Here is a 12026-nt window from a genome sequence, read left to right on the forward strand (position 1 = left end):
TTGGTAATTGCTATGGAGGGAAATTTTGACATTTGTACCAAAAGGAAATATTAGTTTAAATTTGCACACACATAAATCTTCTTTTTGTATTTATCCTCTTCTCTATAGTTTGCTTCTTAATCTGTATAAAAAATCTGGAATTGTGTTCTACTGTTGGCTTTGTTTAACAAATTGCCTTGTCATTATATGGCAAGTTACTTTGGAGAAAAGTGTCTGAATTATAAATTCAGTCACATAAATAAAGGTCTTAGTTTTTTTAATATATTTTTAATAATCTAGAGGTTAATCAGACTTTTATTTTTCCTTTATCTGACAGTCAGACACCATAGAGCGTCGCTGTCTACATGCCAATAGCTTGACAGGAACCATACCCACAATCTCAGATAGCTACTCGAATGATCTAAGGGGATTAATCTGTCAAATGCTCAGCTGTGACCCTCATACTAGACCTTCAGCTGATGAGATTCTGGCAAAACCATTCCTGAATAATGCAGTACAGAGACATAGGAGGATTCCAGATGCACTGCCGCAAAGGTACTTGACTTCCATCAATAACTTTAATGAGGCCTACGACATGCACTATAATGACTTTGAGATTGTAGTTAGTGAGTGGAAAACAACAACAGATTCACTAGAGGAGATACACCATAAATGCACTATAGGCAGTCTGTCAGGTGCAGTGATCGGGGCAGCTGGAGGAATCACTGCATTGGTTGGGGCATGTTTGGCACCGTTCACATTTGGAGCGTCTCTGATTGTAGCAGGTGTTGGGATTGGTGTTGGAGTTGCAGGGGGTGTAACAGGTGCTGCATCCAACATTACCAATACAGTCAAACAAAAAAAAATCAGTGAGAGCTTTAAAAAAATTCAGCAGGATTACCAAAAAGCAAGTGAACCAATTCTCAATTCACTCAAAAAACTGAGAAAGGTAATGATAAAACTTGCAAAGTTCCGTGAGTTCCGTGATTTTGTCCGTAGCTCAACTCTTGATAATGTGCAAATGGGATGGAGAATAGGCAGAATCGCACTAGCAGGTGTCACAGAGTTCGTGACTCTTGGAATATTGGCAAGCAGAATCGCTGTTGAGTCTGCCGATGTTGGGCGAGCAGTAGCAGAAGCAGCAGAAGCAGCAGCAGCAGCAGCAGAAGTAGCAGTAGCAGAAGCAGCAGAAGCAGCAGCAGCAGCAGCAGAAGCAGCAGTAGCAGAAGCAGCAGAAGCAGCAGCAGCAGCAGCAGAAGCAGCAGTAGCAGAAGCAGCAGAAGCAGCAGCAGCAGCAGCAGAAGCAGCAGTAGCAGAAGCAGCAGAAGCAGCAGCAGCAGCAGCAGCAGAAGCAGCAGAAGCAGCAGTAGCAGCAGCAGCAGCAGCAGAAGCAGCAGTAGCAGCAGCAGCAGCAGCAGAAGCAGCAGCAGCAGCAGCAGAAGCAGCAGCAGCAGAAGCAGCAGTAGCAGAAGCAGCAGAAGCAGCAGCAGCAGCAGCAGCAGTAGCAGAAGCAGCAGAAGCAGCAGCAGCAGCAGCAGCAGCAGCAGCAGCAGAAGCAGCAGAAGCAGCAGTAGCAGAAGCAGCAGAAGCAGCAGTAGCAGTAGCAGAAGCAGCAGCAGCAGCAGCAGAAGCAGCAGTAGCAGAAGCAGCAGAAGCAGCAGCAGCAGCAGCAGAAGCAGCAGTAGCAGAAGCAGCAGAAGCAGCAGCAGCAGCAGCAGCAGTAGCAGAAGCAGCAGAAGCAGCAGCAGCAGCAGCAGCAGCAGCAGCAGCAGAAGCAGCAGAAGCAGCAGTAGCAGAAGCAGCAGAAGCAGCAGCAGCAGCAGCAGCAGAAGCAGCAGTAGCAGTAGCAGAAGCAGCAGCAGCAGCAGCAGAAGCAGCAGTAGCAGAAGCAGCAGAAGCAGCAGCAGCAGCAGCAGAAGCAGCAGTAGCAGAAGCAGCAGAAGCAGCAGCAGCAGCAGCAGAAGCAGCAGTAGCAGAAGCAGCAGAAGCAGCAGCAGCAGCAGCAGCAACTTCAGGAGTGTTGAGTGGAATCTTAGTCATAGCTGACATCGCCTTCATCGTGAAAGATTCCAGAGAGATTCACCAGATGAGACAGGGAAGAGTAGATCCAGAAATGGTCAAATCCACTGTACTCAAAGCCATCGCACAGATGAGGAAAACACATACAGAGCTTTGCGAGGCCTTGAGAGTAATTCAAGAAACAAAAAATGAATTGGCCAATGGTGGCAGAAATTTTGTTTAAATATGATACGAGACTCAAGCAACATTCTACTGATTTATATGTAAGCTTAAGTGAATTGTTTTTTGCAGAAAACGATTTAAATGTACAGTATGTTACACCGAGCCACACAATAGAAGAGATATGCGACGTGTGAAGTCAGACTATTGCAATCATTCTATTTTGTAACTATCAACTTTACTAATAATTGCATGGATTATTTGTATTTATATGTACAGGAAAACTTCTCTGAAATGATTTTGTTCTAAAGTTAATTCATTTTGTATTTCTGAATATTTCTGTGAACAGCACATCTGGGATTAATCATTTGCATAAACATGCCCAAATAATCTCCATATAAAGCCTTTCATCACTCTCAGCAGACATGCAGTAGAGTTCACCCTGAACTTTGAAATACTGCAATAAGTAAAAAGTATAAGGTACAATAAACACCTTTAAATACAGACTAAGATATGTTTTGTGTGTGTGTGTGTGTGTGTGTGTGTGTGTGTGTGTGTGTGTGTGTGTGTGTGTGTGTGTGTTGATCATTTAAAGCCATTCGTACTGCTTTCAGATAAAAATGTATGTACAAAATTAGTGTTTGAGACTATGTTTTTCAATGTTTTTTATAACAGTTTTTTAATGTTTTTTTATGGATTACTGTTATATACATTTATTTTTGTTGTTTTAAACTTCTTTTTTAGTAATTTGTGTATAAATGTTAACAACAAGACAAGTCAAATTCCAATAGAAATATAGGAATAATAGAAAAATATTGTCAATAGAATATATGTTTCCGATATAAACTGCAGATGACAATATTCCTCTTGATTCAGATTAATGTATATCTAATACACTTTAAAAAAATAATGTTTCTGTATTACTTGACTGTATTCTTAATTGTTCTTAAATTAATCATCATGGCAAAATTAGTAATTTGCCACATTTTGTTTCTTACACCTCACTGGATCAGAATTGTAATGTAAAATGTGTCTTTAATAAACATGAAGCAACTTAAAAAGGAGTCTGTTGTTTATACATTTACATTCAACATTTAATAATTTAGCAGACACTTTTAACAAAAGTGACTTACAAATGAGGAGAACAATAAATAGTATTTATAGAACAGAATAGTAGAGTTAGTTTTAATGGACCAAGTGTAGCCGAAAAAGATCTTCAGCCGTGTGACGAGGCATGATGGGAAAAATGGTCCCCTACAAGAAAACAATGGTGTAGAATTGAAAATAATACAAGATATTTGAAAGGAACAAAGACATTTGTTGTCAAATAGATGGGTAGTTTTGCACACATTAATAATTAGCACCAGGCCTATTCATTTGTAGTTATTTGTGTGTGGGTTGTGAAATGCTTTAAAACCGTGATAAGAAAGTCTAAAAATCCAAATGAATCAAATGAGATTGACTCATCACTAGCCGTGTTTCCACTGTCGGGCCAGTGCGAGCCAGGGCTTTAAATGGGCTGAGCCGGGCTAATGGCCTCGGGCCTGTAGCACCGGGCTCAAAATCTGTTGCGTTTCCACTGTCGGGCCAGAAGCTCCACAGCGCTTCACTAAAACACGCCCGTAACACGCCTCTCTGGAGCAACGTCACACAAACACATCATTTCACCAACAAATGAAAGTTACTTTCATCAGAAAACGAATCAGAAAGAAATCACTAGAAACAGCGTGATCGCTAAACAAACATGATAAATGCGTCCGTTTGCTGGTATTTTTAGCCTACTTAAATATTTAAATCCCAAGCATCTATGTATTACCACTAGGTTTACAATAAAAAGTGACATTGATCATTATTAAAGCTACACTGTGTAACTTTTTTAGTTGATTCTTAGCAAAAAACACTTAGTTCTTTCAAAAATATATGTGCTCATTAATGTATATTTACTTCTTTCAAGTAATAAAGTGTTCTCTTAAGTTTATAATCTGCCATTGAAAGTACATACGGGTGAGGGGTTCGAATGCCGGTCACCATGTTGCCCCTCCATCTTGAAACTACATTAGCCAAAGAGGGACATACCTGTAAATTCAAGCTTCGCCTTTTGCGTTTTACACTCAGTGACACCGTGACGAATGCGAAGGGGAGATTACTCGCGAGCTCGCGAGTGCCGGCAGATTTGAAAGATAGTGTGGTGTGTGTGTGTGTGTGTGTGTGTGTGTGTGTGTACTCACATTTGAAAGAGAGAATTAAAACGTCAACGCGACAGACAAATCAGCAAGACCAAAGTCAATATTGGAGTAACTTTCCCCAGATGGAAAGAGCTCATGAGGAGAAGATTTTAAAGGAGTCATAATGTAGAAATTTCACTTTTCCACGAGAATCAATGTATGTTATGATTGCATAATGATTATACACTGGCCGGGAAGCCGATATTTAAAAGTGAAGCGTTTGTTTACCTCGGGGTTTGTAAAATAGGCCACGTGCACGCGCACGAAAAAACGAGATTTTGATTTCTTCCCCTTCTTGACGTCAAGACAGGGGAGGATATACCAAATATGGACACCGCAAACCTATGCCGCGGGAAGCCCGCCCCTCTCCCCCTCAGATTCAGTTGACTCGAGAAAGATGGAGAAATCGAGTGCACACCTGAGATGCTCTGTGGGTGACTGCCACAAACAACATGCAAATGTGATTTATCTACCAAAAACGGACGAAACTATCAGGGAACAGTGGATGAAATTCATTTTTAATGACGCTGTCCCAACAACTCTTTCAAGTGGCGTATCGTTAGGTGTGTGTGCTAAACATTTTACACCGGAATCTTTTACAAATTTGGGGCAATATCAGGCGAACTTGGCCTCGAAGCTCCGTTTGGGAAAAGGTGCCATCCCAACCATCAGGGACTTGCCAGAAATTGAAAAGGTAAGACTGTGTTTTTATTGCTCTACTGTGGTTAACAAATAGCAGCTAACAGCTAATGCGGCTATTGTATGTAACGTTACCTTCGAGGTAAACACGGGGAATGGACTCTACGAATGCTTGCCACATCTTTCGACTTTGTTTTACACTAGCAGCTACAGTAGTGACGGTACAGGAGTCCATGCTCAGTGGCTAAAACTGTTTAAATGCAAGTATGAAAACAATATACCACTAAACATTATTAGCCAAACTCATGCAAAACATGCAGTTTGAAAATAGCTTTCAGTTAGTGGGGCTTCTGTAAGAATGTATCTGGCAATGGTGTATTTTTTCTTTTTTCTTTGGTTGTGATTACAATTTCACTAACAATAAGTACCGTCACATTTATTGAGCTATTGCAGTATTTTGTCTATGTTTTTGTACCGCTTGGAAGTAGTAAAATACATTTTTTTTTGCATATGAGTCATTTTAACATTCAAGTTACCTGCGGTGTCAACCCCCCTCCTTCCTGCAACCAATCATTTTATTTGCTTGTCTAACCATAGCATGGTTGTGCATAACGCCAGAACGACCTCTACTATAACTTCATCCTCGCGTCAATGGTGAAAAAGTATTGTTTACCTTGTAACATAAATCTGTGCTGCGACGGATCACAGGTGATGAATAGTTTTAAAGGTGCAATTTTTTAAGCTGTATAGAAAAAAGGACACTGTAAATTTTAGTTATTTTTAATTGCTTTTACTTTGTACACATTGTAACGTTAGCCTAATCTGAATATGCTGGGATAGCCGATTCCAAGGGTGACGTTTACCTCCTGACATCTGTCCTGTAGTTTTATTCATTTTAGACGTAGTATTGTTTATTATTGTCATGGACGAAGTCGATAACTGGAAGCCATGTTAATCTTGGAATAATACGGCCACCGTAGGAGTTAAAACGCCCTCGGAATTGAGAGGAACAGAAACTAATATTCACTGGGTAGTCATATACAATTTCACCGCTAGATGGGGGTAAAAATCACACAGTGTAGCTTTAATTAATTTGTGTCAAAATTGCACATTAGTGTAACATTATGCAAATTATTCTTTATTAGCATTACCTAGTTCCTAGAAGCTCTGAGGGACGCACGGTCCAGGTATTATTACACTATCATCAATAATAGCCCTGGTAACTCCAAACAACTTTTGTCAACAATAAACCACCTTCTCAAACCCCCCTTATTTTCTCCACTGAGGAGAGGTGCCACATGCACATCACTTTTTTTCAAACATAAGGTTAATAACATCCGTGCAGACCTCTCCGCCACTGCTGTCCTGCCCCTCCCAACGGCCGACCCACCGTTTGAGATTGTCCAGCCCCTCTGCTCTTTCTCTGATGCCACACAGGAAGAAGTGGAGGACAGCTAGCTAGCACTAGCACGGCCCGGCTCTGGCAAATCATGATACACTAATACAAAAGAAAACATTTGTATTCACAAAAATGTCTTTATTTCTACAAATTGCAACACATTTATTCAATTTTGAATTTTACACATGCAAGTTGAAAGGCAACCAAAGGCATTTGGTTGTGGATAGTAAAACATACATGCAACATTTATCAAGTTAATGGATACTTAATCATTTTGATACTAAACCTATCCCATATAACAGTGACGTATCGTTTGCTTTATGGAGCAAAAAAAGTTGAGCCTAGCTTGTGTAAACTCAAGAAAGAGTACATTGGGATTAAATGTCCAGATGAGGAAATGCTCCAATGGTGGGACACAATTGGCAAACATCAAAAGAAATCAAAACATGGTGAAATAATTGAGGCTTTAAACTTCATAAGTTGTACACGGCTACATGAGATAACAACATGTCTATCTTCAAGTATAGATGCTAAATGTAAAGAAGTGCAATCTAAAAATGTGAAGCAAAGATTCAAGATCTTCAAACACAGATATTACTAGCTGAACAGCCCTGACTGAAAAGTGTAAATATCGCAAGGAAACCATAGCACACATCAAGGCTAAGCTAAATGCTAAACAGTCCCAAAAGGTCCCATGGATCTGTAAATGCAGTAGGCTAAGGATAAACGGCTGGTGTCCATGTGGTCCTGTTTTTCCCTCACAGCTTTGCTGTTGCACTGTACAATACATAAATTGTGAATTATGAAAAAGAAAAAAAGTATTTTATAAAATACTTGCCTTTTACTTACTTTTACTTGCCTAAAGTACAGCTTTGTGAGAATCAGCCTCATAACTTGGTAAAGCTATCTTTATTTAAAATGTTTCAAGCCTTTAAAATATAATAAACAAATGTTTTAAGTCGTATATGTTTTCCCTCTGTTATTTTTATTTTATTTTACTGTTTAGCCATACTGAATGATGATTGCTAAATTTGTTTGATGTGGCACAGATCTACCCAGAAAATTGTCCATAAATACTGATAAAGTTGGCAATAAAGCTCACTGCAACGCAGGGGGACTTCCCGTTTTTCGGGTGATGTTACTGTTTTGTAGACCTTCTCTTATTAATTGTAATTATTTTTTCATTCGGTGTTGCCTTGTCCCTGTTCATTGTTGAATGAAGATCGCTGGAGTGAAACCTGCGTCTCAATGTTCATACTATCCACCATAAACAGTGTGTGAGATTATAATAAGTGTGTCCCCAAAGGATAGGAAGTTGAAGAGAGTAAGTATGCCAGAAGAATATGATCTACTATTCCCGGTGGATCTCCGAACCGCTAATATTGCCCACAACCCATTGCGTTTGGAGGAAGAACTACAAAACATGGTGGATACATGTGCGACCGACGGTGAGAGGTTTGTTTTAATTTTAATGTTTTTATAAAAAAAAAAATAGTTGTTTGTTATTTTAACAGGGACAATACAATAGGCATTGTTACACACAGACAACCGATGCCGTATACAGTACATAGGGCATATAGCATAAAGCTAGTTTGCGTCACGCGTCTTTGTTTGTGACTAATCAAAGTTTAACCTGAAAAAAAAAAAAAAAAAAAAAAAAATATATATATATATATATATATATATATATATATATATATATATATATATATATATATATTTCATGTTTTCCGTGTTATATTTAATCTGCAAAAACAACTTTTATAAAGATCCGTTTGACCATTATATATGCTGAGTTTCTGCATGTAAGACCTGCGACTGCAGATCATCATTTCTCTCTGATACAGTAAGAAATTAAATGAAATGATGAAGATTTTATCTTTGACAAAATGATTGAAAGGCCAGTTTGTGTGACATGCGTGTAACTAAGCGACCGAAAGCAACCAAAGAGCGATTGTATGACGTGAAACTGAAAGTATGTCCCAAAGCTTGTCTACTCTTCTGCTACACACTCAAAATTATCTACTTTTTCTTCACAAAAAGAGTAAATTTTTTGGGGTGTAGTACAAGTAGGTGAATTGAGACGCATCATGAAAGTCGATGCAGCAACGCGTTTCGTTTTGAGAGTTTTGTCCCTCATCGCGTCCCATAACGTGGTTTCACTTTCTCTATAACGGATTAGCGGTCTGTTTTGTGTGTATTTTTTAAAAGAAAGACACAGAACTGAACTAACGAGCTGGTCGCAGACTGAACTGACATGTGGCGTTTTTCTGGTAAGATTTTTTTTTATTATTTTTTTTATTAAATATTTAAATGCTTGTGATGAAACAAGGTTTATTGGACGCAACTGTACCGTTTATTAAGCTCTCAAAGTGTTGTTCTCTCTGAAGTTTAGGAAATAGTTCTTGTTAGTTGAGAATATCGACTGAAAAAACACACTTTCGTTTTGTATTATTTTCATATTATTATTCACGTGATGAATAACTTTATACAAGGCAGTAAAACTCTTTTCCTAGAGATTCATCAATCAGCGTTAATAACAAAACAAAATCTGTTGCATTATTTTCCTGTTATCAATGTAAATATGCTTTGAAACAATCGGTTGTAAAAAAGCGCTATATAAATAAAGGTGACTTGACTTGATTGTTGATTGAACTGCATGTGTTAAAGCAACATCAGGCTTATGTCATGGAGTTATTGGGAATTTAAGTTAAATTAAAAGAGTAATATTTACACTAACTCCAACACTTTGTTTTAATGAAAGTAAACATTGCTGATGAATGACCGTAAATATTAGTAATACTTTTCTATTGTGTTTCTCTATGACAGATGAAATGAGACCGTTCCACTTATCCAAGTAAGGGCTTTTAACTCCATACACAAAGTAAAGTGAAAAATGATCCGTTATTGATTTTGTGTTGTAAATGAAAAGATATGCATATAGGGCTGCACGAAAATCCAATCGGGATTTTTCTGGTTAAAATTGCGATTTTTAAAACAAATAAACAAAACAAAATGATACAACAGGTTTATTGTGCGGACTGCACAATTTGGCCCAAAATGTTGTGCTTGAATATTATTATCATTGCTAAATAAAAATATTAAACAAAATAAGAAACATTACTATTGTAATAACATTTTCACTATTAAAAATATTTAAGAATAAACATGACAATTATATATACATTTTCTAATAATTCGAAAATAATGATAATAACAAGTCCATGTATTTAATGAAAAACTGCAGGGTTACGTAAACATGCAGGCAGCATGACTATAAATCATTAGAAAGGTCTTAAGTGTTTAAAATATTATATTATTATGATAAAATGGATAATTATGATAATTTATAAATTTTTGTGAGAAGGTATGCAAAATCAAAGTGTATTTAATACGAAATATGAGCCTCTTCTGCATCTATTGTGAAAAAAAAAAAAACTATACACTTCTGCACACTAAAGAAACGCTTTATGTTATCATATGTTTACCTCAAATGTATTTAGAGATAATTATTATATTTTCTATGTTTATACAAAATAGGATGTAGTGAGCATTACCGTGTGTTAAACACACTTCTGTTTCATTCACACTGAAGCCAGAGGGCGCCGTCACACAGAAACTGCACATATACCTCACAAGGTTTTTTCCAGCAAAACCTATGGGAATCATACTATCACTGTAGCAGAATAAAAGAAGATAGAAACACTTAGATTCATTAAACACAACTAATAAACACACAAATGGTTTATCTGAGTTCCCCAAGCCTTCTTAGGTATTTTCATAATAATAAAGTGTGTATATATATATATATATATAATACATTGCTAATCAACATAGCCTTTATCACTTATAGAATACTATGAAATAATATGTTGTGGGCCTCATACTATAAGAAGCCACATTATCTCACAAAAGGAAGTTATTGCAAACACTCAACTGACATTATGAAGTGAGTTTGGGGAGAAAACTTAATACTAAATTACTAAATGCTGTATTTTGTTGGACAAGAGGTTCATAAATGCTTCTCATGTTTGGGAAGATGTTTGACACGTGTTGCTTTTTCAACTGCACGATAGACTCAAACTCGCAGATAGAGCAGCATTTATTACTGATCATCTTCACTAACACACTGCGCGTATATTTATTTAATTTAAAAGAAAAAAAAGATTGCAGCCTTTTCGATTTCATAATCTCACTAAGCCAAATCACCGTTTCAGTTTATTTGCATAGTTTTGTGCAGCCCTAGTGTATATCCATGATAAATGCCATTCATATTGTCAGCATCTTTCCCCCTCGCCACACCTTCATCCTCTCAGGGTTATGGATATGGAGGCGGTCGCTGGGCCTCTGAATGAGGGCATTGCCTCCATCTGTGAGATCAGCAAGTGCCTTATGGATGCAGATGTAGATCCCAATACTGACATGTGCTCCAATTACAAAGACATCAGGGAACACATTGAACACGCTGAGCAGAACCTGAAACTATCAGAGATGATGATAGTACAAAAACTGAAACATCTGGATGAACACATGGAGCAACTTATCAAAGAAAAAGAAAAGGTTGAGCAGCAGCACAAAGAAAAATGCATGAACATGGATAAGTTGCGCATCGAGAAGACCTCTATGGAGGAATCCCTGAATTATTCCAGAGCGGCTTTGGAGACAGCTGAAAAACAAGTAGAATTAACAAAATATGAATTAAATAGAGAGAAAGAGAGGATGAGCACGGGTGCATTGGTAACAGGAGCAGGAGTCGCTGTTCTCATGATACCAATTGCTGGATGGATTGCTGGTAAGAAGAAACCCTACTTTCATCATATTAAAGAGGACAGTGTGTGGCTGATAGGATTTCTTGCTGTCCTCTAGGTCCGATAATGATGTATGAAGGAGTTCGTGTAATCGACAAGGCTTTAAACGCTATCAGGGAAGCTGAAGAAGAACTCAAACGAACCAACTCCCAAGTGAAGGAGAACAGCAGGAAGGTGTCTGATTATCAATCCAGGATCTCTAATATTCAGAAGGACATTTATAAGACCAATAATGTGCTGGATAACATTCAGAAGGACATTAAAGAGGTGAAGCAGCAGCTGGAGATCTCAGGTGATGTTCAGGAGAAGGTCAGGAGAGCCACACTCCTACTGAGCCTCCTTAGAGGAAGAGTCTCTGTACTGGAGAGACAAACCCGAAGCTTCATCCTCTGGAAACCTGTGATTAATATGATCAAACATGTGCTGAAGGCTGCAGGACTCATGGCAGAGGATCGGCTCGTCTGTAGTGAAGATGTACCAGACCTCATTAATGCTCTGAGGGAGAATATGGAAGGACTACTGGCTTTATGCGACTCACCCAATAATTCTGAACATGACAGTTATTACTGATCATCTAACTGTAGATGCATACAGAAAGAAGAACATTGAGTAGTGACAATAAAACATAAGACTTTAAAATGCAGAAGCACGACTTAACAACAAACACACCAAAACTATTATAGTCAATCAATTTGATTTGAGTTTTGAGGAACATTTTATTTTATAATCACAAACTGAAACAAATGTTTAGTTGTTCATAATTTAGTGTATATTTTGTATAATTATTCAATATTATGT

General features: G+C 37.9%; 2 protein-coding genes across 2 annotated transcripts in view; one reads left to right on the forward strand and one right to left on the reverse strand.

Annotated features, from left to right (window-relative positions):
• Positions 1-451: 451 nt before the first annotated feature.
• LOC309492936 (uncharacterized protein) overlaps positions 452-12026 on the reverse strand; it is a gene marked incomplete at its 3' end in the record, with an annotated part of 173869 nt that continues 162294 nt past the window's right edge. The window contains exons 2-3 of the mRNA XM_082161973.1: positions 1615-2572; positions 452-481 (exon numbers count right to left, since the gene is read on the reverse strand). Coding sequence (XP_082018099.1) covers positions 452-481; positions 1615-2037 — 453 coding nt within the window. The 5' untranslated portion in view covers positions 2038-2572. The remainder of the gene's footprint in view (positions 482-1614; positions 2573-12026) is intronic.
• On the forward strand, positions 9265-11915 carry LOC309492475 (uncharacterized protein). Its single transcript, XM_082161481.1, has 3 exons — positions 9265-9277; positions 10737-11212; positions 11287-11915. The coding sequence occupies exons 2-3, from the start codon at positions 10741-10743 to the stop codon at positions 11796-11798; spliced, it is 984 nt and encodes a 327-aa protein (XP_082017607.1). The 5' UTR covers positions 9265-9277; positions 10737-10740; the 3' UTR covers positions 11799-11915.

Source organism: Leuciscus leuciscus, assembly GCF_965113295.1.
Source record: "Leuciscus leuciscus genome assembly, chromosome: 2".
Lineage (NCBI taxonomy): Eukaryota > Metazoa > Chordata > Actinopteri > Cypriniformes > Leuciscidae > Leuciscus > Leuciscus leuciscus.

Coding starts and splice junctions, on each gene's coding strand:
- LOC309492475 (XM_082161481.1), top strand. CDS start 10,741: ATGGATATGGAGGCGGTCGCTGGGCCTCTGAATGAGGGCATTGCCTCC. Junction 11,213..11,286: donor AATTGCTGGATGGATTGCTG/GTAAGAAGAAAC, acceptor GCTGTCCTCTAG/GTCCGATAATGATGTATGAA.